Raw genomic sequence first — 23,976 nt, forward strand, 5'->3', positions numbered from 1 at the left:
TTACAGGACTTAAAGGATCTGCTGCTAACGCCTTGCTGTCAGACACCACTGGACACCTTCAGAGATCTTGTGTAGTCCATGCCTTGACGGGTCAAAGCTGTTTTGAAGGCACGGGGAGCTGATCAGTGTATATACGTTTGTGTGTATATATATATATATATATATATATATATATATATACAATACTTTCAAATAGAAGCAAAAAGGCTGGCACTACGCTACACAGTCCTGAGCAATCCAATTACGAGTTTATGCAAGGAAACACAATTCAAAATGTGCATGGCCTGTGATTACAGGCACGGCAGGCCGCGGACAGTCACCCGCATTTACGGGCTATGCTCCCATTATAAAGTATGGGAGCCTGATCCATAAAATCAAATAATAGGATGTGTCCTATTTTTTATGGATGCTTTCTACGACCCGGAAACCTTCCCGTAAATATACAGTAAGATATCCGTTGGCCATAGAAATGAATATATCAGTATTTGGATTCGCAATTACGGGCCGTAATTGCGGATCAAAATTACGGTCGTATGCATGGGGCCTTACTCTGACATGTACCACCTACCTAAACATTGTTGCAGACCTAGTACACCCATTCATGGTAATGATATTCCCTAATGGTAGTGGCCTCTTTCAGTAGGATAATGCGCTCTGCTACACTGCAAACAATGTTCAGGAATGGTTTTTAAGGAACATGACAAAGAGTTTAATGAGGACTCCAAATTCCCAAAATCTTAGGCTATGTTCACACGGGGTCTTTTGCCGAGTTTTTTGACGCGGAAACCGCGTCGCAAAACTCGGCAGAAACGGCCCGAGAACGCCTCCCATTGATTTCAATGGGAGGCGTCGGCGTCTTTTTTCGATCAATTGCCCAGCCCTACCGTCGCATAGCAATGCTTCAGGAATTAGACGGCTACGGATACACATCCGTAGCCGTCCGCAATTTTACATGCGACCATGCCCTTCTATGGGCGAGTTCGTGCTGCAACTGCGGACAGGAATAGGACATGTTTTGCAGGTCATTTCCACGGCCTGGACACACATCCATAAATATACAGAAAGGCGGTCTATAGAAATGAATGGGTTCGCAGATTATCCGTAATAACGGAACTGTAATTCCAGATAAAAACTACGGTTGTGTGCATGGGGACTTAGTTATGTGTGACTATTGTTTATTTTTCTGAAACATAGTTTATTATGTTCCAGCGTGGTGCAGGTGCTGTGACCTGGGAGTCCGTAGTATTCAGGAGCTGCAGGCTCCTACCCTGCCTCTGATTGTCAGCTTTCTTCCTATGCAGAGTAATTTGGAGAAAGATGTCAATCAGCGGCAGGTGGAGCCCGCATCTCACAAACACGCTGAACTCCTAGTTCACAGCACGATACGCTGCAACTAATGCCGCCAAAATCTGTGTCTGTGACTCAGGGGGCAGCACTACTCGTATAACACTAATCAGATTTCATCTTTCATTTTTTTTCAGTGCAGTATAGAAAATATAAGAATTGGTCTAATAGGTTGCTATAGGCAACTGCTCAACTTCTTGTCTGCACTATGGAGGAGATTTATCAAAACTGGTGCAAGGGAAAATTGTAGTTGCCCATAGCAACCAATCAGATTTCACCTCACATTTTATAAAGAGCCTTTGGAAAATAAAAGCAGCAACCTAATTGGTTGCCATGGGCGACTTTTCCTTTGCAGCAGTTTTGATAAATCTCCCCCTATGTTTGTAGGTTTGTCAGATGAACACACACAACCTGGCAAATAACTGAATACGTTTGGCTCAAATGCCGTAAAGCATTGATTGTGAAGATGAACGGCTTCAGACGTCATAAAGGAAGGCGGGCTTAGTCATAAAGGAAGGCGGGGATCAGGAGAAGTATCTTGGCCAAGCGGAAGAGTCTCAGAGCTGGGCACAGTGTCATTCGGGCGGTTAGGTGGGGTGATGCGCGGGAGCCCCTTGTGTTTTCTGGTTTCTGGGTGTGCTGTAAGGAGAAGCGACCACTTGAGGGCGCGCTGTTTCAGGACACATCTTTCCTCTTGTCATTCAGCGCTGTGGTGTACATGACGTATACGGAGAACATACGTCTACATACATGTCTTATACATACATGTAACCGGGTGTACCCCAGCCGCCGTCTCCTCACATTATCAGCCCACACGTGTGCCCTCCTTTTGCCGCCATCTTCCTCCTCCCTCCCTGAGACACCCCGGCCGTCCCTCTCCTCCCTCCCCGGAGATCCGGGCCGTGCATTTGATGTTTCGTCAGGAAGGCAGCGGTGGTGTGCTGGGATTACTGAGTGACCGGAGTATGTCCCGCTACACAGACTGGTTATACGGAGGTGTGGACCCCAGTCTGGCTGGTAATGGGGGGCAGGAGTGTGCCGCCTTCCTGCCCTCTACCCAGAGGCTGGTGGAGAGCCTTGTACTGCTGGTGGTATCCGTCCTGGAAGTCGGGGTGTCTCTGAAGAAGATCGTTGGGGGGGACTTGCCCACAGTCACTGCCCGCCCGGATAGCCTGGGCAAGAACCTACTGCTGGTGGCGCTGTGCCTGACGTTCGGGGTAGAGGTTGGCTTTAAATTTGCCACCAGGACTGTCATTTACCTGTTGAACCCCTGTCATGTGGTCACCATGCTACAGGTAATTCTCTGCTGCTGCCATCACTACTTGTATTATCGCATCCATGCTCATTTATACTCTGCGTCAGTGATGCAACCTGGAGCTCTGCAGCTGTGATGGAACTGACACTCTCAACAAGCGGCTGTCTCTGGACATGCTGGGAGTTGTGGTCACAACGGCTGGAGAGCCACAGATACCTTATTAGTCCACAATGACCAGAGCATCGGACACCTCTCACATGGGTGCGGTGCAACAAGCGGATTGTGACACCAGCTCTCAGCAGTTCTGTACATTTATTGCTTCATTGGTTTGTCTGGCTTGGAGGGGGAAGGGGGGGGGGGCTTTTAAAACCTGTCATTGACACATGTCAAAAAATATCTCTGCACATGAATCCGCCTCAGCTTGACAGGTGGAGTGTCTCTACTTGTCCACAGTTCGGTAGAGCCCAAGGGGATCGTAGCAAGCACCCTTTGATGTGATCCAGAGAGAGCATGTGGAGGCTGCATTCACAGGGGTTGGATTTTCAATAGGCCCATTCGTCACGTATTTAATACCGGATCCACAGCGAAAATCCAAGACTTCTCTTGGATTGCTGCTGCCGAGGTGCAGTTTGATGTGCTGCTAATCTGCATGGATAGCTGCAGTCTTTCTGTGCAGAATCCTTCGGATGTTTATTTGCAAAATGTTCTGCATTATGTGAATGGATTCGCGGAAACCCCATTCACGTGCTGATTGTCGTCGGATTTGTCGCAGAGTCCTAACTGGAATTTGTGTCAAATCCAACACAAGTTAATAAGGTGTTAGACTGGCCGATTACTATGACAATTTTCTGGAAACCAGTCGGGTTCCCTAACAGAAAGCTTGATTAAGGCTCTTTTACACTGGGAGATATCGGGCAGACGAGCGTTCATAGAGCGCTCGTTCCTGATAATTTCCCTGTGTAAACAGGGCAGCGATCAGCGGATGAATGAGCTCATGCTCGATCATCTGCTGAGCGTATAGTTTAAAAAAAGTAACCTATCGTTGTCGGCAGCACATCTGCCTGTGTAAACGGAGACGCGCTGCCGAAATGATGATGTATGGGGACAAGCGATCGGAGTAACATCCGCTCGTCCCCATCATAGACAGGAGCAAAGAGAGCGCCGGTCAACGATGTCTCGATCGGCGCTCGCTGCATCAGTCGAATAACGGCAGGTGTAAAAGGCCCTTAAGGCTCGGTTTACATCTGCGTCAAGGCTTTCCATTGTCCTGCTCCGTTATAAGAGCAGAACGAAAAACTGGAGCCGCTAGACCAACGGTGCCCGATGTAACCTGTTGACTTTAATTGGTAATGTCACGTTTCTGTCTGTTATTTTGCAGGACAAAATAACGCAGCATACCAGGCTTTTCCGTCTAGAAAAAATACAGCTCAGATGTGAACAAAGCCTAATATCATGTCTAAGGTTGTTCAAAGATGCATGGGCAAGGTATGGATAAAACATTCAGCTAGTCTGAGCCATTTCTCTGCTCACATTGACTGTCTCTGCTCTTTCTTAGATGGGTGGTCCGTTTGGCCCAATATTATATTCTACAGCAGCCGAGGTCGGTGTTTGAGGAGCGTGTGTGTTTTCTGGGTGCATGTTGCCAACGTGATAGGAGTGACTGATCCATGTTAGTTTGGGTTCATTAGGGGTAGAAAAAAAATCTACCAGTAGTTTGCTCATTGTAAAAGCTTTGAGAACGACTGCTTTAAGACCACCCCATTTCATTCTGCAGCACCTTCCTGAATCCATGGTGATAAGCTGTACAATGGGGGAATATTTTGTATTACGCGCATCCATTGAATTCAATGTATATATCAAAACTCGTACATGAAAAGTGTTGGAATGCTTACTGCATGGAATAGGAGCACAAAGCACTATACTGGGAGGTGAGTGTGGGGGCAGCTCCTTCTTTCTCCTGAATGTGGAGGTCCTCGGGGGCGGGACTAAAGATCACGCAGTGATTTGAGGAGAGCTGCTATAGGAGTGTGCTTTGGGTTGTCTTAACAAGACCACCGCTTTTAATTTTTGTTTTTGCAAGGAAGTTTTTCCGACAACCAGCTGATCAACACAACCCTTTGGGTGATATTGCTGTGAGAAGTTGCGACTGGATGTACATTTTCACTGGTGAAAAAAAGAGAAAGGTGGATCCAGTGTGGATGCGTTTAAAATGGAACTGGTTCCAAGTTTAATTGGTTAAAAAGATAGGACTTGATAAGAAGTGTAGAATCCTGAGGTGTAAGGAAAATATCCAATGTAGAAGAAGCCTACGCGTTTCTGACGCTAGCTGCGTCCTTAGTCATGGCTTATAATAATTTATCAGCCATGACTAAGGACGCAGCTAGCGTCAGAAACGCGTAGGCTTCTTCTACATTGGATATTTTCCTTACACCTCAGGATTCTACACTTCTTATCAAGTCCTATCTTTTTATTTTTTTGACCAATTAAACTTGCAACCAGTTCCATTTTAAACGCATCCACGCTGGATTCACCTTTCTCTTTTTTTCACTGTTGTACACCATCGTGAACCAACACGAGGATCCGTGTGGGGTAACCCTAATGAACTAGCATACAAGGTGAGCTGGAGGCTGTCTTCTTCTTTTTGTCTACATTTTCACTGCTTTAGTATTCAGGACCCATTCAGATGAATTGCAGACTAGGTAATACACAGTCTGGCTAACTGCTACAGACTAGAAACTGCTCTTTTCTTGGGGGCTCTTCACTCTGGCTAACAGATGGGTCCCAGGTGGAGAATCTCCCTCTCTATTGTCCATATATACCTGAAAAGGGGTTGTCTTTACTATCCTTTTAGTGATCAGCCCTCCGGTGATTTTTCTTATAATACTCTTAGGGGTAACACTCTCCCTATTCTGATCAGTGAAGTCAGTCACGTGACTGAAGTCTGACCACTCGGCAGCTCCATGAGTCCGTGTATAAATCGCAGGTCTGTGTTTTCAAACTGGACTGCCTTCCTGTAGGTCATTTTGATATATGGTGTCCCATTAATCATGTGATCTATAAAACAATAACAACATGACCACTTCCTCTATTACATAGATGTGGCTTATTTAGCCTTGTATCTCTAAACGTAGAGGAGGCTGAAGTGGTGACAACCTGTCTGTTCCTGCACACTAAGCTGTCTGAGGCTGGGCGCATGAACGTGGCTGCTATGTACATGGAAGTTGCACATATTATTCTAGGGCTACACTGGTCCTGAAACTGAGACACCCAAAAATGAATGGAGTTGCGCTATTTGTGCAACTTAACGCTGCAGCGTTGGTGCAATATTCAACAGATACCCTATTGACTTCTATTAGAGCAGGAAAGCATTGGATGGGTGTATGGACTAGAGCTGATGGATAATGCGGGCACATTATTATATCATATGACCACGTTGATGTAACCTCACAAGAATGATGCCATGTCACCCTCATTGCTTATATAGATTGTGGCCTTTGTACAGCTGGGAGCAGGGGCAGAATCCCCACAGGCTATAATAAATGTATCTTAAAATCCTAAATATTAATCCAGAAAACATCATAACATAAAGTCCCAGAAAATAATGTTTTACGTTACATGGTTTAAGCTGGGGTTTTACACACACATTTCTGACCAATCTCACTAATTTCGATATCAAAGATTGGTCTGAGTCATTCATTTACACACCGATATTTTATTGGGATAGAACCAATTTCCGTCTCGTTCCTCACCTTTTGGTCAAATAAGACCTTCCTGTTCTTTATCATGCAATTGTCTTTGAGGTCTTACAGATGCTGTATACTTGCTGCGATCGTGGTGATTGGCAGACAAAGATTTGTTGTCTGATCAGTTTTCTGGCAGATGAGAAATTTCCGTGAGATCAATTGGCCAGTTAGAAACATCAATTTAGATTGTACTAGTCTTTTATAGAAATTAGACAGAAATCTGTGTGTAAAGGCAGTGTTAGCGGACATCTGGTTGCATTATTCTTCATAGACTCCTACTAATTGTTAGCTTTTCGCTGGGTTCTTTAAATATACATTTGAATATCAATTAGCAAAGACTGTAGGTGATTGAAATACAATGGGTTACAGACAGTTGGCAGCTCTACCACATATTTCTGTGTTTATTCTCCTGTGTAAGATGATGCAATGTAAGGATGGGCAGCAAGTTCTCTAATAGGTCGTGATTAAACCCTCGCTCGATGTTGAAATTCTCTGTATTGTTGGCGTGCCACCGTGCTGGTTTGTTTGCGTTTTCAGTATTCTGATGTGGTCTTGGCAGTGTAAAGAGGAGCAGGTTATGTCAATTCTGCTAAAGTCTGATCATAATAAGAGGAGGATCTGGAGGTTTCCCTAAATTCTAGGGAATCTCTGGGACTTTAATATTGCTGGTGTATCCTTAGGATATGCCATCAATGTTGGATCGGTGGTGTCTGACCTCGGGGACCCCACGTTGACTGAAGGCGTGGCGCCACGCTCCTGAGATCACTTTGTCACCTTTATTGTTTGAAGGCACAGCGGATTGTCTGTACGAGGCACTGTGCCTATGTAAGCAATAAAGGAGACGCAGTGCTTGATACTACGGTGTTTTAGCTTGAACTTTGCTACTTCTATTGGACATGGCGATCATGGGATTGCTGGGTACCCATGGCAGTGTTGCTAGAGTTTCTCTTAGCAATCAAGGACAACTCACAGAAGATGTATATTACATTTTATTTGTCAGATCTCCTTGTCTACCCTATCTAAGGGCAGCACGGTTAGAGGTGGAGATGCTGAGCTCAGATGGGGAGGACCAGGAGACCTGACAGATCTACAAAGCCAATGCAGTGTGTTACTAAAATGTGGCTGCTAAGTGTTATCATATGGCTCACTGTAAACAATGAAGGTGTGGTGTTTGCCTGCATTCTGCAAGCCCGCTGAGGTCTCTTCGGTTGGACCTCCACTGATAAAACTATAACGGGCTAGACTTAAGATAGGGCATCGATGTTAAAGTCCTTGAAAACCGCTTTAAGCAGTGTTTTAGGTAAAACGTATAGATCCGTCCTCCGCTATTAGTCGAGAGACGTGGTATAGTGCATATTGATCTCCATATGTAAATTAACATTACCTTACAGCAGCTGAGGGCGCTCTCTCTGTTCCTGAGAGCTCAGCTCAGCGGACCAGTTTTTTTTTTTTTTTTTACTGTGTGTAAGTTGCAAAGTGATCAATGATAAAAAAAACAAACAAACCCGGTGTAATCTGATTGTCATATTACCTATTTGTCTGCTACATACATTCAGTAGGTTAGTAAGAAGTAGGGGACAGATGGATTGCAGGATCAGACTACACAGAGTTTTTGTAGTCTGAAACCATGGTGACACAGACACAAAATGGTAGGAAATCTTTAGGGCAAAACGTTTTGTAATTTGGTACAGAACAGAAGTGCATTATAAACTTGTCTTCTTGAATAAGATACAGTAAGTAAAAAAAACAAAACAACCTGTTACATAGGTACATTTGCATCACAACCAGAAAACATAACCAAGAGTTTCAAGAAAATAAAGTGCACTATGAGCCCTCGTGCACACGACCGTAAAAACACCCGTTATTGCGGGTCGTAATTACGACCCGCAATAACGGGCTCAGACTTTTGTTAGCCACAGGTACCTTCTCGTTTTCTCACGAGAAGGTGCCCGTGCCGTTAAAAAAATAGAACATTTTCTATTTTACGGGCCGTGCTGCTATACTTTATAATGACAGCACGGCTCGCAAAAGCGGCCGGCCGTGCCCGCCCGTGCTCGTAATTACGAGTCGTAATTACGAGCACGGTCGTGTGCATGAAGCCTGAGGATGTGAAAATATAAAACCCCAATGTGGGGGGACAGGAGTAAGGACACCAAAGTTAAAGAGTATAATAGGGGGAGGGTGTATTAAAAAAAAAAAAAAAAGTTTTCAGAGGAGTACATAGTAAGTACATACATTTATATATAATATATATAATTTTGCTTGGAAAAGTCGGACATAAATAAACCTTTTCGGTACTGATTTAGAATTTAGTTAAGAAATGTGTTTTAAATCCTGTCCTTTTTTGATGCATTCCCTTTAAAGAGGATCGGTCCGCTCTCATCACATGTCTGTTTTAGTAAATACTCCCATCCTATAACCACTTTGAAGCTTTTCTTTAAAACTGTGTTGTACTGTACATCTATTCCTACTAGAAAGGTATAAATATGTAGATGACCAGTTGAGGGTGTGTCCCTACACAGTCTGACATTGTCCAATCAGTGCTCAGTCTTGAGTCCTTTTTGCACAGTGCGATTGCTGAAACGAGCGAGAATCACCGATAAGAGAAAGTTGTTAATATTCCTGAGACTTGTATTTGTTACAATAACCGTGTGTTTATATCGTAACTACGATCGATTTTGTTTATCTTTCGTCCTCTCGAGCTGTTTTCATTATTAAAGGGTAAATAAACGTTCAAGAAACTTGTGACATGTCAGAAGTTTTGATTGGTGGGGGTCCGAGCACTGAGACCCCCCACCAATTGCTAAAACGAAGCGGCAGAAGTGCTCGTGTGAGCCCGGAGCCGCTTCGTTTCTGTTTGGCTTTTTCCGGAAATCAATGTAGCGGTGTACGGGCTCAATAGAAAATCTATGAGCCTGTACACCACTCACACGAGCGATTCTGCTGCTTTGTTTTAGCGATTGGTGGGGTTCTCAGTGCTCAGACCCCACGAAAGCAAAACTTCTGACATGTCATTATGACATGTCAGAAGTTTATTGAATGTTTAGTTACCCTATAAAGACCGGCAGATGCCTATTTACCTGAGTAGATGTAGTGCGGCCAAACAATAATTTTTAAATCTTCATGTTAGATGCGCGCAAATTATCACTTATTCACTCGCTGCACGTATTTACTTGGAACGATGATTGGAGACGTTTGAAGGAGAATGGTAATACCCAGTTGTCAATTCATACATTTCCAGGAGGAATAACAACAGGAGTGGCACAACGCAGAGTTCTAAGAAAATATTCTCTGCCGTCCTTTCATGGGGAATACAGGTATTTACTAAAACAGACATGTCTAGAGACACGGTGACAGATCCTCTTTAAGGCTGGGTTCACACTGAGTTGTTTGCAGGCAGAAAATCTGCCTCAAAACGCCGCAAAATACGCTTTCTCTGCCTCCCATTGATGTCAATAGGAGGTCAGAGACGTAAACGCCCGAAGATAGGGCATGTCGCTGCTTTTTACCGTGAGATGGTTTTTCCGGTCGCGGGGAAAAAACTCCTTGGCCTCCCATTGAAATCAAAGGAAGGCATTTTCGGCTGTTTTTTGGCGCGTTTTCCGCGTCAAAAAACGTGTCAAACTTACCCTTACAATGCCAATGTTTAATAAGGTGTGTATATAGAGCATAAAGGCGACATTTGTTTTGGCATATGTTAAATGTCTTTTGAATGGTAAAACATTTATGTATTGTGTCCTATTTACTCAAATCTACCTGTATTGTTCTGTCATTGGCTGGAATGTGTTCTTCATTCACTTTGTCAGTATTGTGTGTGCGCTTTACCTGTGGCTTCTTAGTGAAGGCTGTCCGGGTTCATTGGCCTGTGGTGTAGTGGGGTACCAGTGACCGACTTGGTTACTACTCGGATTGGCTGCAATTACAGTAGCAGCAAAGTAGATGAGATTTTGACAGATCTCATTCACACCCTGAGCAAAAAAACCCACTGAGAAAATATTCATAAATTAATTGTTTTCAATCCGCGGCATGTCCATAGATGGGGCACAATCGTTGCATTGTTGTTTTGTAGATTTTCCCCCATTGAGTTTAATAAAGAAGTGAAATTCTGCAACACATTGAAAATGTTGAGATTTTCGCTGTGGAATAACTTAACTAAAAATTACAGGTATCCCCTCCCCCGGCTGTTCTCCATGCTGCTGGCCTCCTTGGGATGATGTGTCATCCAACGTCACTGCTGGAGAGGTCACATTGGATGCAGCGTTTTCATAAGGAGGAAGTCTTTACAGAGATCAGAAGTGGGAAGAAGCAGGGACACGTCACTATGGCACCGCCAGGTAGATGCGTATGGACTTAATGCTGAAAGCAGAGGTGAATCTGGACGAAAATCTGCACCAAATTTGATGCAGCCTTTCGGGCCTAATTTCCTGTGGGTTCTGGGTCAGGAATGCTGCAGAACTTACTGCAGCGTGTCCATCCTGTGTGAACATACCCTCATTTTCCTTTCTACAAACTATTTTCATAACCAATTTTGCCCTGCTGTTTGCCCTGCAAATTCTAATATTCCTCTGGGATGTAGTTGTTTGGGTCCAGTTGCAGCCTGAGATCCGGTTCGAGAGCTAAAAAAAGCCTCTATATTTGGACAGCAGGAATACGAAGAAAAAGGCGGCTGCGCCAGAGAGGTATCCGCCTTTTTCTTCGTATTCCTGCTGTCCATAAAGTTGTTTGGAGCAGCAGTGTATGCTCAGCCACAGCATTATATAACGGAAGTTCTGTTGATATGATAGGGGGGGGGGATTCTGGACAGAGATCCACTGTTTTAGCAATCTGTGGGGGCAAGGGTTCCTACGGAATAAATACCGTAGTCAAAACGACGGAACCCTTGCACAATAGGGACAAACGGAAATAATTAGCATCGGATCAGTCCCCATTGAAATCAATGGTGATGCAAACGGGAACCTATGGATTCCGTCCATGAGTTCCCTTGACGGAAACTCAGACGGAGCCCCGACGCAGACGTGAACAAACCTTCGATATAATTTTATATAAATAGTTATTGGGGGCATGCTTATAAACATGCTTACTTGTTGATTCACAGTCTGGTGAATTCATCCCCATGGAAAACAAATTGGGGATCCTCTGTCTCTACATGGTTTGGGAACCATTACTTCAAGTGATCATACATCAGATATCAAAATTGTCCATTTTTTTTTTTTTTTTAAATTTCTTTTTTTTATGTACACTGTAGGGCCTTTTTGTTCCTAACTTTCTTTCCCAGAAAAAATGTCATCCTACATTGTACCCAGATGTCTTTCTGTTTGTGTGCACTGCTGGGAGACCAGAACAGTAGTAGCACTGGGAACTATTATTCCAATTAAAGGATCATGTATGCTCTTTTATTGTATGGTAGAGCTGAATCTCTTCAGGCCTAACATATTGTACGTCTGTTTGGTAACCTCACTGATATGTTACCATATGTAGCAATCTTATCAGCTGTTGCTAAGCAACTGACTTGTGTATTACAGTAAAACTTCAACAATGATACATTTTACATTGTGCAGTATTTAGTTTTATAACGTTTTTTGATATACTGAGACTTTCCTGTTATTGATGCAGATTCACCATTTGTTGGCCAGGTAAGGTCTGATGGGAGGATGCTGGTACATCCCATGATACTTTATTGTGTAATCTAGCATCTTTTGGGATTTCAGACTGCATTTACATATGCCATTGAACCTATAGAGAAATCTGCTCTAAGGGCTCATGCACACAAGTGTATTATGGCTCCGTACAACCTCTGTTAACTGTATTAGGGAGCCGTACACCATCCATGTCCCACCATATGGTGCTCAGTACAGGGTCGTATTTTGGAGATCTAGCAACCTGTGACTATCCTGCATTGTTTTTAGGTTGAGAACATTACACTGCATCTTTTGAATTTATGATTTTCTCATATTTATCTGGATATTTGCTTTTATAGAATTTAAGAAAACCTAGTAAGATGATTGGTCTAAATGAAAAATAATATAAATAAATCACTGGCAAGGTAGTATACTTCCTACAGTCTTCTGATTCCTCAAGGTCTATTAAATAATTTGCCTGACCTAATTGCTGACAGATTCTTGTCTCCTATAAGGACTGTTTATCAGTGTCTTTCTAACATAATGTGTGAGACTCTGTATCATCCCCTTCTGGCTTTTCACATTGTAATCTGAAAGAGCCATTCTCAAGCTGTCAGAATCATTCCAGACCAGAAGCCAGAACATGCGGTTAATTCTCTTTAGTACTGACCATGTGTGGAGGCAGCTGAAACGTTTAGCTAGTTATGTCTCGAGATGTTAAATGTTTTCATTACAAAAATACACATGGATAAAAAGAAAACCGTGCCTGCGACATGCAAACCGCTTGATGCTACAGTGAAGAGCAATGTAATCTCTGTAAACACCTCACCTGAAGGTGATTTGGCACTTTCCTCCCCCCCCCCCCCCCCAGAGTGGGAGAAGGATAAAAAATTCTTCAGTCTATGGCATCACCCATGATTCATGGAAAACCTGGGATGCCATCTCAATGCAACCCTATGGAGAAAAAAGTTGCAAACCACCTGGCAATCGTGGTCAGATTTTTTTTTTATAAGGTCACGTGGCACATTTTTATTCCAATAGGGAAAGCTTTACATTTTGGTAATCTCTCACTTCTACAGCGATCTGTAAGGAACACGAAATACCAAAATGTAAAGTGTAAGGCTATTAGTAAATAGTGAATTTGTATGGAAAGTGAAGGGTTACCATGGCAACCTAAGGAGACGTCACAGAGCTCAATCTCGTTCTGGAGAGGCTTCTGTTATCCGTGTAAATGTAACTGCTGAGGAAGCCATAGAAACGGCATACATTCACTATATACCAGTAGCCAGTAGTAATGTTTCTTCTTTACGTAGGCTCAATGGGAGCTTTTTAGGCATTAAAGCTACTTCCAAGGAATAGGTCGTCTTCTAAGAAAAAAATGTATTGTAACCTTTGATCTTATCACTTTGTTTGTTTTTTTTTTTATGCTTAAATACTGACCTGTTTGATTTTACATTGTGTAAATGCCTGAGGAAGGAGTCGGTACGGCTCTGAAACGCGTAGCTTAACACTTTTAATTAGACCTATTGTATTTTTTGATCAAACGAAGGGAGCAGCGCCATTAAAGCGTCGCATTTTGTAGCTATTGAATCTGCCTGGAAGGGCTCGAGCTCAGCAGCTCCAACCATTGTACTCCTAGCACAACCTCCTCATATGAGCATAACTATATCTCTCGTCTTCATCCAAACCTCTTGGGGGATGATGCCATTGTGTAATTTTTTTTTTTATTGAATCTCTGGACTAGGGATCATTGGAGCCTTTCTGTACAACTATTGGACGATGTGATCTGTTAATAGGGCTGAAAAGTCTTTATGGCCTAAGTTTAACACTGGGCTGTTATGCTCTGTTCACATTACGTTTTTGTATCCTGGTAAATACAGGAGTTTACAAATAAGGTACCTTTGCAATAGGATTGTTATGCTGTTGTATTCTGCTGCCATGTACTTCTATTGTGTAAAAAAAACCAAAAAAAACCCCAGTATTCGCCTGGATCCTGTTGTTCAACAGGACAGGAGAAGGCTGCGGCTGCGGCTCCCTTGAAAACCGCTCCGTTTTTTGAGACGTTTTTGAGTTTGTGTGTGAACATACCCCAAAGATAGCTGCCTGCTAAGCGCTCGCTCGGCCGAAAGCTATACTACCCCCTACTCATAAACATTCATGCTGGGGAGAGGGGAATAAGCAACTGCCAGACACCGCGGGCAGCTGCTTATCTCCTGCTGGAACAAAGAATTGGACATGTTGAAATCCAGCATCCCTGATCCTTCTTTCCCCCGACATCTGCCTTAGTGGAAAGTCAGGACACCCCCATACACGTCTGATAGGCTTCTAGTCCGCTACGATTGGCACCTCCACAGGTTAGAGTTTTTTGCATACATTTCCCGGGAGTTGCCTAAATCCCCTACCTGCCTGACTCTCGGGAGTTTATTTTTAAGTCCTCAACAGCACTGGAATCTGACCTCTAATTTGAACATCACCATGTCTAAAAATTGGCATGCCTTGCAAAATAAAAAAAAATAATAATCAATACTGCTTTTCTAAACCTGAAATCTATCCTGCCTGTTTGTATTGTTCAATGCAAATGTATTTGTAAGCAGCAATTCCAAAATGGGGAGAGTTTGGCTGTTGTGGTTTTCAATGTCTTTGCCCCTGATCATTACGTTCTCTCCCATATTTCCAGTTCATCCAGTAACTTGCCAGCTGGTTTAGTAAGCTTCACTTTTATTAGTTGATTCTGTGAACGCTCGTTTGCCTGATAGTTGGCCCGTGTAAAACGGCCTTTACATGTAATACAAGTTACACGGTCCGCTGGAAATCGTCTGGTTCAGCAGATGATACTGTAATGTGTATGGCCACCTTAAAAGCATCCATAAGTCATGTGAAACTGGCCAAAGTCTAATCAGTAGGGATGTGGTAGTCCGTTCTACACACAAATGGAAAAGTACGGTAACTGTGCACACCGCTAGGCCCCATACACGCCACCGTAAAATGGACCGTAATTACGGGCCCATTAATTTCTATGGCCGACGGACCCCTTCCCGTATGTCTATGGGAGGGTGTCAATGCTGTAGAAACCTGCCGATGTGCGTCCGTGTGCTGTCCGTGGTTTTCACGCACCCACTGATCTCAATGGGTGCGTGATGCACAAAAAACACAAGTATAGGACATACAGCGAGTTTGACGCAGCGGACACACGTGTGAAAAACACTGAATTGCCCCATTGAATTGCATAGGTCCGTGTGACATCTGTTATTTTAACGCGCGTGAAATACGCTCGTGTGAATAAGACTTGTGCTGGAGTGTGAGAGTTGCAGTTTCCTCGTAATCTTTCTTCTCATAGTGTTGGTTTAGCTGCTTTACAATAGCTGTACTGGAGATCAGAGGTAAAGTATGTGGTGGGACTAATGCTGATCTACAACAGCTAATCTGACCAGGCTGACCTGCAGTGTAAAGCATGCCTGCGATTCTGTAGAGGTAGACGGTAATATCGTCCAGGCTTGTGGTAACACGTAGATGACAAACAATGCTCATCTATTTTTGTTGTGTACCGGCTCGATTTTTGTACACATAGAGAGCATTTTCGCTTGGTTTCGACAGCTACAAGCTTACAGCGGACTTTGGACATTGACTGGAATGTATATTCCCACTATCCACATACTGTAATGTGTAAAATCCAATGGGGGGGGGGGGGGAGACGACTTTCCTGGAGTGCAGCCGTCTATGGATCGAGGAAAACGTCTCCAGCTACAAAAAAAAAGATTTTTAAGAAGCCTAAATCTTTATTGAAATAAATGAATTGAATAAAGATTTAAAGGGAACCTGTCACCAGCATTTCACCTATTAAACCAGCAATACCCGGTGATAGTGGGTGCAATTTTTTTTTTATGTAACCTATAATTGTCTTCTAATTAGGCTCTGCGCCTTTTAGTCTTTTTTAGTATTCTCTTGCTATATGCTAATGAGCATTAAAATCATATCCTCATTCCTCAAGCCTTTCCGAGTTAACCCCGCCTCCTTACTTTTGATTGACCGCTCCTTGCCTCCACCCAGCACATAGGAAATCCCGCACTTGCGCATCGATGTTCTGGTGCGTGCGCACAACGGGACACCATAGCGGCGCAGTAACTAGATTTGAGGCCTGGATGAAGCAGGGAAAGGTGTTGGACTATACATGACAGGAGCATGCACGCTATCTCAGATGACCGCATTCTGCGCGGGCTAGTTTTTTCGGTGGTGGGCGGGCAGGCATAAGAGGAGGAACGAAAAGAGGCTGTCGGATTATTACCATAGATGGCGCAAAATGTTTGCAGACCGTTATTTACAGTCGGAGGAGGAGTTTAGGAGAGGGGATAACGGCAATGAACTTTTGACAGAAACGGCCAGCGAGGGGTGAAGAGTTTAATAGGTGACATGCTGATGACCGGTTCCCTTTTTAAGCTTTTATTGAGTCAACATTTCTCTGATCCATACACGACAGCGTGCCAGGAAAGTATTATTTTCTTCTTTTTTTTTTTTTTCATTGAATGTGTTACACATCCTTTGTGTAATGAAAAGTTAGGCTGCGTTCACATCTGTGTCAGGACTCTGTTCCGTGGAAATTTTCCCTCAGAAAGGAGCCCTGACTGACACAAACAGAAACCAAAATTTTTCGATTCCATCCCCATTGATTTCAATGGTGATGGATCTGGTGCAAATGGTTTCCGTTTGTCTCCGTTGTGCAGGGGTCCTGTTGTTATGACAGAATGAATACCGTAATCGACTACGCTATTTATTCCATCAAAACAACGGAACCCCTGCACAACGGAGACAAACGGAAACCATTTGCACCGGATCCATCACCAATCAAACGGAACGGAGCCCTGACGCAGATGTGAACGCAGCCTTATACAATTCTCCAATATACTTTTTGTATCAATTCCTCAGTTTATCAAGGTTTCTACTTGCTGTCATTTAATGAAAACCTTTTAACCCAAAAATCTGTTCTGCAGGACTGATTAGTTATCAGAGCTGGTGTCCTGTAACGAGCCGTGCACCTGTGTGACCCTGGCAGCGAGCAATGAAAGTTCCTATTAAAAGGCAGCAAGCTGAGATCTTGAAAACCATGATTAATTTATACAGAAAGTATGTTGGAAAATTGTTACTTTTCGTACAGCGAAGAATAACCTATTGAAACCGTAATACCGAATAAAAAAACATTGACATGTCAGAAGTTTATATCGGTGTTTGAGGCCAATCACTAGACATAAAGGGCAGAAGCTTTCTGAACACTGTGCCCCTTTAGTTCCTCTTGGTAATTTTTGCCGTTCGCGGCGTACAGCCTATATACTTTTCAATAGCCTGTAAATATGTTCATGAGTATTGAAGCGGCACAGCATTCAACCAAGTGCTTTTGGCCCTTCCTTTTAGTAACTTCTGATGATTTCTGCACCCAGGTCCCCCACCCTACTACTTCTGACATGTAATGTCAGTACTTTATTTTAACAATAAGTGCCTAAATTTGTTAATCTGGCATCTGACGTAGTCTGAAATCCACCTCCTGTCTCATTAGAGACTCAAGCTTCAACTCTGTCCTTTACACATACTTTACACTGCAGCTCTGCCTGTTCTATTCAGTTTTTATGTCGTACCGCACAAAGAACTAAGTGCACGTAGAGGTAACTTCTATTACAGCAATGAAAGGATGACCACAAACTGCAAGCAAATAATTTTCAATATAGTAGTTTATCATGTGATTGGCAGAAATGCACTGTGGCAAACACTCTCCTGTGCGGGGAGGGACCGGAGGTCCTATTTTATTGCGGGTTTGGGATATAGCCTGCCGTGGTTCTGTTATTCCAGGGTAAAGGTGAAGTACAGTATATTTTGTGCTCGCGGCGATCACAAGCAGTAGGTCTGGTCTGTGCAGGCTGAAATCTGAGTGCTGCTGTTTAAGCTACAAACATTTCTTCTCTAAACACAACCACATAACTTGTTTGTAAAAAGGATTTTACTGTAGGAATTTGAGATCTGTTTAAAGGAAACTTTTTTTTTTTTTTTTTTTTCTTTAACGAAATTTTAGGTTTTATACAATGCTCTTCAAATATACATAATACTTGATTGCTGGGATCTAATTAATGGCTGATAATTAGCAGATTAATATAAAGGGGTATCCTAGCCCAGGCACAGCAGTGCAGGTACAGTAACTAGGCCACATTCACTTGAATTGGTTTGAGGTGCTCTTGCCCAGGCTCTATGCAAATATTTTTTCAAAAATGCACAAGGGGCTACATGCATTTATCAATGTGCGTTACATGCAGATTTTGCGGCGGATTTGACCCCTTCTACATTGATAGTTCGCAGCATGCTCTGGTTTCCGTGTGGAAAATGTTCTGCACCATGTGGATGAGATTCAAATCTCCACTACATGCCTAATACTGTAATCCACTGCAGATTTCCTAAAAAAAACGCACCAAAAAAAGTTTATACTTACACCGGTCTCCGTAGTCATGGCGACGCGTCTGTGTTGTCTGGGCAGCTTGGCCTCCTGGGATGACGTTTGATCCCATGTGATCGACTGCAGCAGTCAGATGAGATGAAACGTCATCCCAGGAGGCTGGCCTTCATAGAGAACAGAGGGATGCGTCGCCATGACTACGGAGTCCGAGATAAATATACGTTTTTTGGGGGGGGGGGGGTTTCTGAGTCTTGATTTTTTGCAGTGGAATTTCAGCTTTTCTGCCGCAAAAATCGCAACGTTTGCTATTTGTTGAGGGATTTACCTCCCATTGAATACAATAGGGAAAACCCGCAACAAAAATATAAGCAATTCCGAAGCATAAATTGACAACACAAAAAGAAAACACACCGCAGGTCAATTTATTAGACTGTTTTGCGAAAAAAATACAATTTTATGCAGTGAATTGTTCAAGTCTAATCCACTCTGCTTCTACTGTAATACACTGTGGATTTTCCGCATTGAAATCCGTTGTGGAAAATCCGCAGTGTTTACACTACGTGTGGACATACCCTGTGTAGTAAATCGATGCGCTGTTTTCTAATAGTAGTTGTGATGTTTACTGACCCATTGACTTGAATAGGTGAGCCTAGTGCGAGAATCAGACCAAAGTATGAAAGCTGCGATTGTCTCTGCACGGCCCAACAGTCTGTGCCGGAAAGTCGGACATCTGAATTAGCCCATTGGCTTTAATGTGTCCGTGTTCAGTCCGTGTGCTGTCTGTTCTACACTCGGACAGCACCCTGACATGAACGACGCTCGTCTGAATAGGGCCACATGGTGAAGAAAAGCCCTCGCCTCACTGCTCATGTCTTCACTCTATAATGTGTGTATTTACTACAATCGTGCCTTCATAAATAAAAGAAAGCATTGACTTTTTTTTTTTTCTACATTGCAGATATTTCTCCTGTCATGTCCCCCCTGTAAAGCTGCCACAGTAGTATTTAGGTGAGTGTTCTACATATATTTTCCTAAGGGTGGGTTCACACTGTGCGGTTTTTTTTGGGGTTTGTTTTTTTAACTTGCATAAACTCCCGTGCCTTTCTACAGTAGTAAATCAACCAAAACAAAAAAACTCATGTTAAAAACGGAACAGAAAAGCATAGCGTGTAGCGGTTTTATTTAAATAAAGTTTATTCATTGTATAATAAGAAAATGTGCAACTTTCTAATATACTTTGTGGGAGATTTTTCTTAAACCGGTGCAAAGGAAAAGTGGAGATGTTGCCCATAGCAACCAATTAGATTACACCTTTTATTTTTCAGATGCTCTTTGAAAAAGGAAAGCCGCAACCTAATTGGTTGCCATGAGCAACTACCTCGCTTTCTTTAAACCAGTTTTGATAAATCTCACCCTTTTTTGTGTTTCAATTCTTCAGCATTTTTAAAGGGGTTTTCCGAGTTAAAACTTTTATGTGTTCGTGCTTTTAACTTGGGAATGTGCTTACATTTGTAATGTATTTACAGTTTAAAAATTGGCCTCGTTTCCCGATGCTGCCGTGGGGCACGTGACTGGTGACGTCACTCTCTGCCCGCTGTGTTTATCAGCTATATATCTGTTACGTGGTCAAACTATTCAAATTTTCTTCCTGGCATACGACACATCACTAGTGAGGTGACGCGCCGTGTATGAGCTGTTCGGTTATACAGCCTGGAACGCGCATGATCTGTCCCTTCTATTCTCTCGTCTGACAAGTGGACAAACGAGAGACCAGCAGGGACCGCGCATGCGCATTCCCGGCTGTATAACCGAACAGCCCATACATGGCGCGTCACCTCACTAGTGATGTGTCGTATAACAGGAAAAATATTTGAATACTTTGACCACGTAATGGATATACGGCTGATAAACACAGCGGGCAGAGAGTGACATCACCAGTCGTGCCCCACGTCAGCATCGGGAAACGGGGCCAATTTTGAAACTAAATACATTACAAATCTAAGCACATTCCCAAGTTAAAAGCACTAACACATAAAAGTTATAACTCGGAAAACCCCTTTAAGAACACTGCTTGCTTTTAGTATTGGCAAACCTGAATGGTTTACATTCTGAGGCCGGAAACCTTTTTTTGTTTTGTTTTTGTTACTGTGCATCCAGAAGGTACATCCCTTTTTTGTTTGTTGGTTCCCTCTATAGAAGCTCTAGTAATAATCTCCATAACCCCCAGATCCTCCTCCACTGCACCCGCTGCAGTGAGGAGGAGCTTGAATAAAGTGGTGGTCGTTCATGCGCTCGCTTCTCCATCCAATGTCTACGAGAATGTTGGAAACAGTCAAGGCACTGTACTCGGCTGTTTCCGTCATTCTTTCAGACTTTGAATGGAGCGGCAGTGGGCATGCTCGACCCCGCTCAATTCAATGTCCTCCCCAGTGCCTTCTAAATTTGTCACAGATGCCACTTACATACCTACTTGTAACATTGTCGATGTCGTTTTTTTGTTTTTTTTTAAGGTTGCAGATGCATATGTTGAATGGAGCCCTACTTGCATTGTTATTCCCTGTGCTGAACACACGAATGGTAAGAAATCCATACTTATTTTTGTTATGCTGAATTATTCCTGTTGAAAATTAAAGGGCTTGTGTCTAATAAAGAAATTGAGCTTTAACCCTTTCACGCCGCAGCCCTTTTTCAGATTTTCATTTTCGTTTTTTCCTCCCCACCTTCCAAAGGCCATAACGCCTTTATTTTTCCGTCTATATAGTACTATGAGGGATTTATTTTTGCGGGACAAGTTGTAGTTTTTCGTAGCACCATTTATTTTGGCGTATAATGTACTAGGAAACGGGAAAATAATTATTTGTGGGGTAGAAAATGAAAAAAACAGCGATTCCGCCATGGTTTTTTGCGCGCCATTTTTACGGAATTCACTGTACAATTAAAACATATTAATTTTATTCTATGGGTCAATACGATTACGCCGATACCAAATATGTGTAGGTTTTTCTATATTTTACTACTTTTACAATTAAAAACCTACGTGTAAAAAAGAAAATTTATTTTGTTTCGCCAAATTCCGAGAGTCGTAACGTCTTTATTTTTCCGTCGATTAAGTGGTATAAGGGCTTATTTTCTGCGGGATAAGCTGTAGTTTTTAATAATACCATTGTGGTGTAAATGTGACTGTTTGATCACTTTTTATTTCATTTTTTGTGGGAGATGAGGTGAACAAAAAATAGAGATTCTGGCGTTTCCAATTTTTTTTTTTTTACGGCGTTCACCGTGCGGGTTAAATAATGATATATTATAATAGTTCAGACTTTTACGGACGTGGCGATACCAATTATGTTTATTTCTTTAATTTTTTACTATGCTCTAGGGGGAAAATGGGAAAAGGGGGGTTTTTTGAACTTTTAATATAAATAGATTTTTTTTTTTTACACAAAAAAAACAACTTTATTTAACTAATTTTTAAATTTTTTATTAGTCCCCCTAGGGGACTTCAACCAGCGATCGTTAGATCGCTTGCACGATATACCGCAATACTAATGTATTGCAGTATATCGTGATTCTGACAGTGTCCTAAGAAGCCCTGCCGGAGGCAGAGCTTCATAGGAGTACCAAGATGGCGGACCTGGGGGACTTCGTCAGACCCCCAGGCAGCCGTGTGAACCAACGGCTCCCCCCGATCTCGCCGCGGGGGGGGGGGGGGGCGTTGAGACGTTACAGGGGGTCGCCCCCCTGTTTTTAGTAATTTAAATGCTGCGATCTCTATTGAACGCGGCATTTAACGGGTTAAACAAGCGGGATCGCGCTAAAGCGCGATCCCGCTGGTAACCCGGAAGTGTCGGCTGTAACACACAGCCGACACACTCGCTCTATGGAGCGGACTCAGCCCGTGAGCCCGCTCCATATTCCCCCACCTGGCGTGCGCCTTATATATACGGTGGATGTCGGGAAGGGGTTAAGGCTAGGATCGGGTGAAACCTCTTAATATACCCGATTCCTCTTTCTTCCGTTTTGGCTCTGAATAAACGAGGCCTCCTACAGCTATGTTGATGTAAAAAAATTGGATGTTGAGAAGCAAAAACAATAATTCTTTGGGCCCTCAACACCAATATTGCATGGGTATTTAAGAGGTTAATAACTGTAGATTACCTTAAATCACAACAAACACCAGTAGTCGGTCCAACTGTGTTCACAAGTATAATAAAGCTATCCATACACTTTAAAGCTTAGCATTTGTTATAATTTAATTTTTCATAAATCGATAGCACATTTGAATATATGAACATAGTACCGGAAAGATGCATCTTCTTCACCTCCCAGCAGCCGCCTGTTTGCCCTTTCACTGTCTGCAGTTTCTCTTTAAAATGTTCAAAAGCCAACTCAATCTTCATAAATCCAGCTAGTGTAAAACCGTAAAATGGAGACGGAGGAGGGGGATGCAGCTTCTCAGTCAGTGTTTAAAGAGGCTCTGTCACCAGATTATAAAAGCCCTATCTTTTACTTAATCGGATAGGCACTGTAATGTAGATGACCACAGTGTTTCTTTTTTTGAAAAACGATCATTTTTGAGCAATTTTAGATTTATGCTAATTAGTTTCTTAATGCCCAACTGGGTGTTTTTTATCTTTTGACCAAGTGGGCATTGTAAAGAGAAGTGTGTGACGCTGACCAATCAGCGTCATACTTCTCTCCATTCATGTCCATTTGTACTCAGCACTGCTTAATCTCACGAGATCACGCTGTGCTGTCACATACTCCCACATTAACTTTACTGAAGTGTCTTGAGAGTGAATATCACCTCCAGCCAGGACGCAATGTCTATTCGCACTCCCGACACTTCGGTAAAGTTTTTGTTGGACTTAATCACACAGCACAACGTGATCTCGCGAAATCACATAGTGCTGTGATTAAGCCCCACACAAACTTTACCGAAGTGTCGGGAGTGCGAATAGACATCGCGTCATAAAATTACTCATAACTGGCTAAAAAAATTTATTGTTTTTCAAAATAACAAACACTTATCTACATTACAGATTATGTAGGAGACAGGGCACTTATAATGTGCCTCTTTAAGTGAAATAGGGGGAATGGGGAGGAGGAGAATCAGGGAGGAGACGTCTGATTGACTCATACATTATACCAGGAAGAACCCGCTGACTCAACGAGCGTGGAGGGGGAAAATGTAAATTTACAGAAACCGGCAGAGGGGAACAAAAATAACCAAAATATGCAGGTTACACAACCTTTCAAGCTGGACTATATTTACAGCTGACTAAGGATAGATTGCGATTTTCCTTTGTAACAATAGGTATTATTTAAAATGAACTGCAGATAATCCAGCCAATGGTGGTTCTCAAGACGTTTTCTTTACTTGTGTTGGTTCGGGCTCAGTGTGCAATGCAGGCTTTTTTTTTTTGTTTTTTTTTCTTATTTTAATTGTCTTGTCTATTTTTTTTGTGTGTTCTATCTCACATTTACCCCAGTATCTATCTATCGGACGGGCGCTGCATACATACATAAATTATCCGTGGTTTAGGGATTTTGCAGCTGATACTTGAGTTGTAGTAATTGATTGTATTC

At 42.8% G+C, this 23,976-nt stretch overlaps 1 protein-coding gene across 1 annotated transcript in view; it reads left to right on the plus strand.

Annotated features, from left to right (window-relative positions):
- The first annotated feature begins 1,766 nt into the window (after nucleotides 1–1,766).
- The window catches only part of TMEM164 (transmembrane protein 164), a 32,035-nt gene continuing 9,825 nt past the window's right edge, over nucleotides 1,767–23,976 (plus strand). Inside the window, exons 1-3 of the mRNA XM_075835816.1 lie at nucleotides 1,767–2,639; nucleotides 19,349–19,398; nucleotides 20,901–20,967. Of these exons, the coding sequence (XP_075691931.1) occupies nucleotides 2,256–2,639; nucleotides 19,349–19,398; nucleotides 20,901–20,967 (501 nt within the window). The 5' untranslated portion in view covers nucleotides 1,767–2,255. The remainder of the gene's footprint in view (nucleotides 2,640–19,348; nucleotides 19,399–20,900; nucleotides 20,968–23,976) is intronic.

The sequence above is a fragment of the Rhinoderma darwinii genome, chromosome 8, assembly GCF_050947455.1.
Source record: "Rhinoderma darwinii isolate aRhiDar2 chromosome 8, aRhiDar2.hap1, whole genome shotgun sequence".
Classification (NCBI taxonomy): domain Eukaryota; kingdom Metazoa; phylum Chordata; class Amphibia; order Anura; family Rhinodermatidae; genus Rhinoderma; species Rhinoderma darwinii.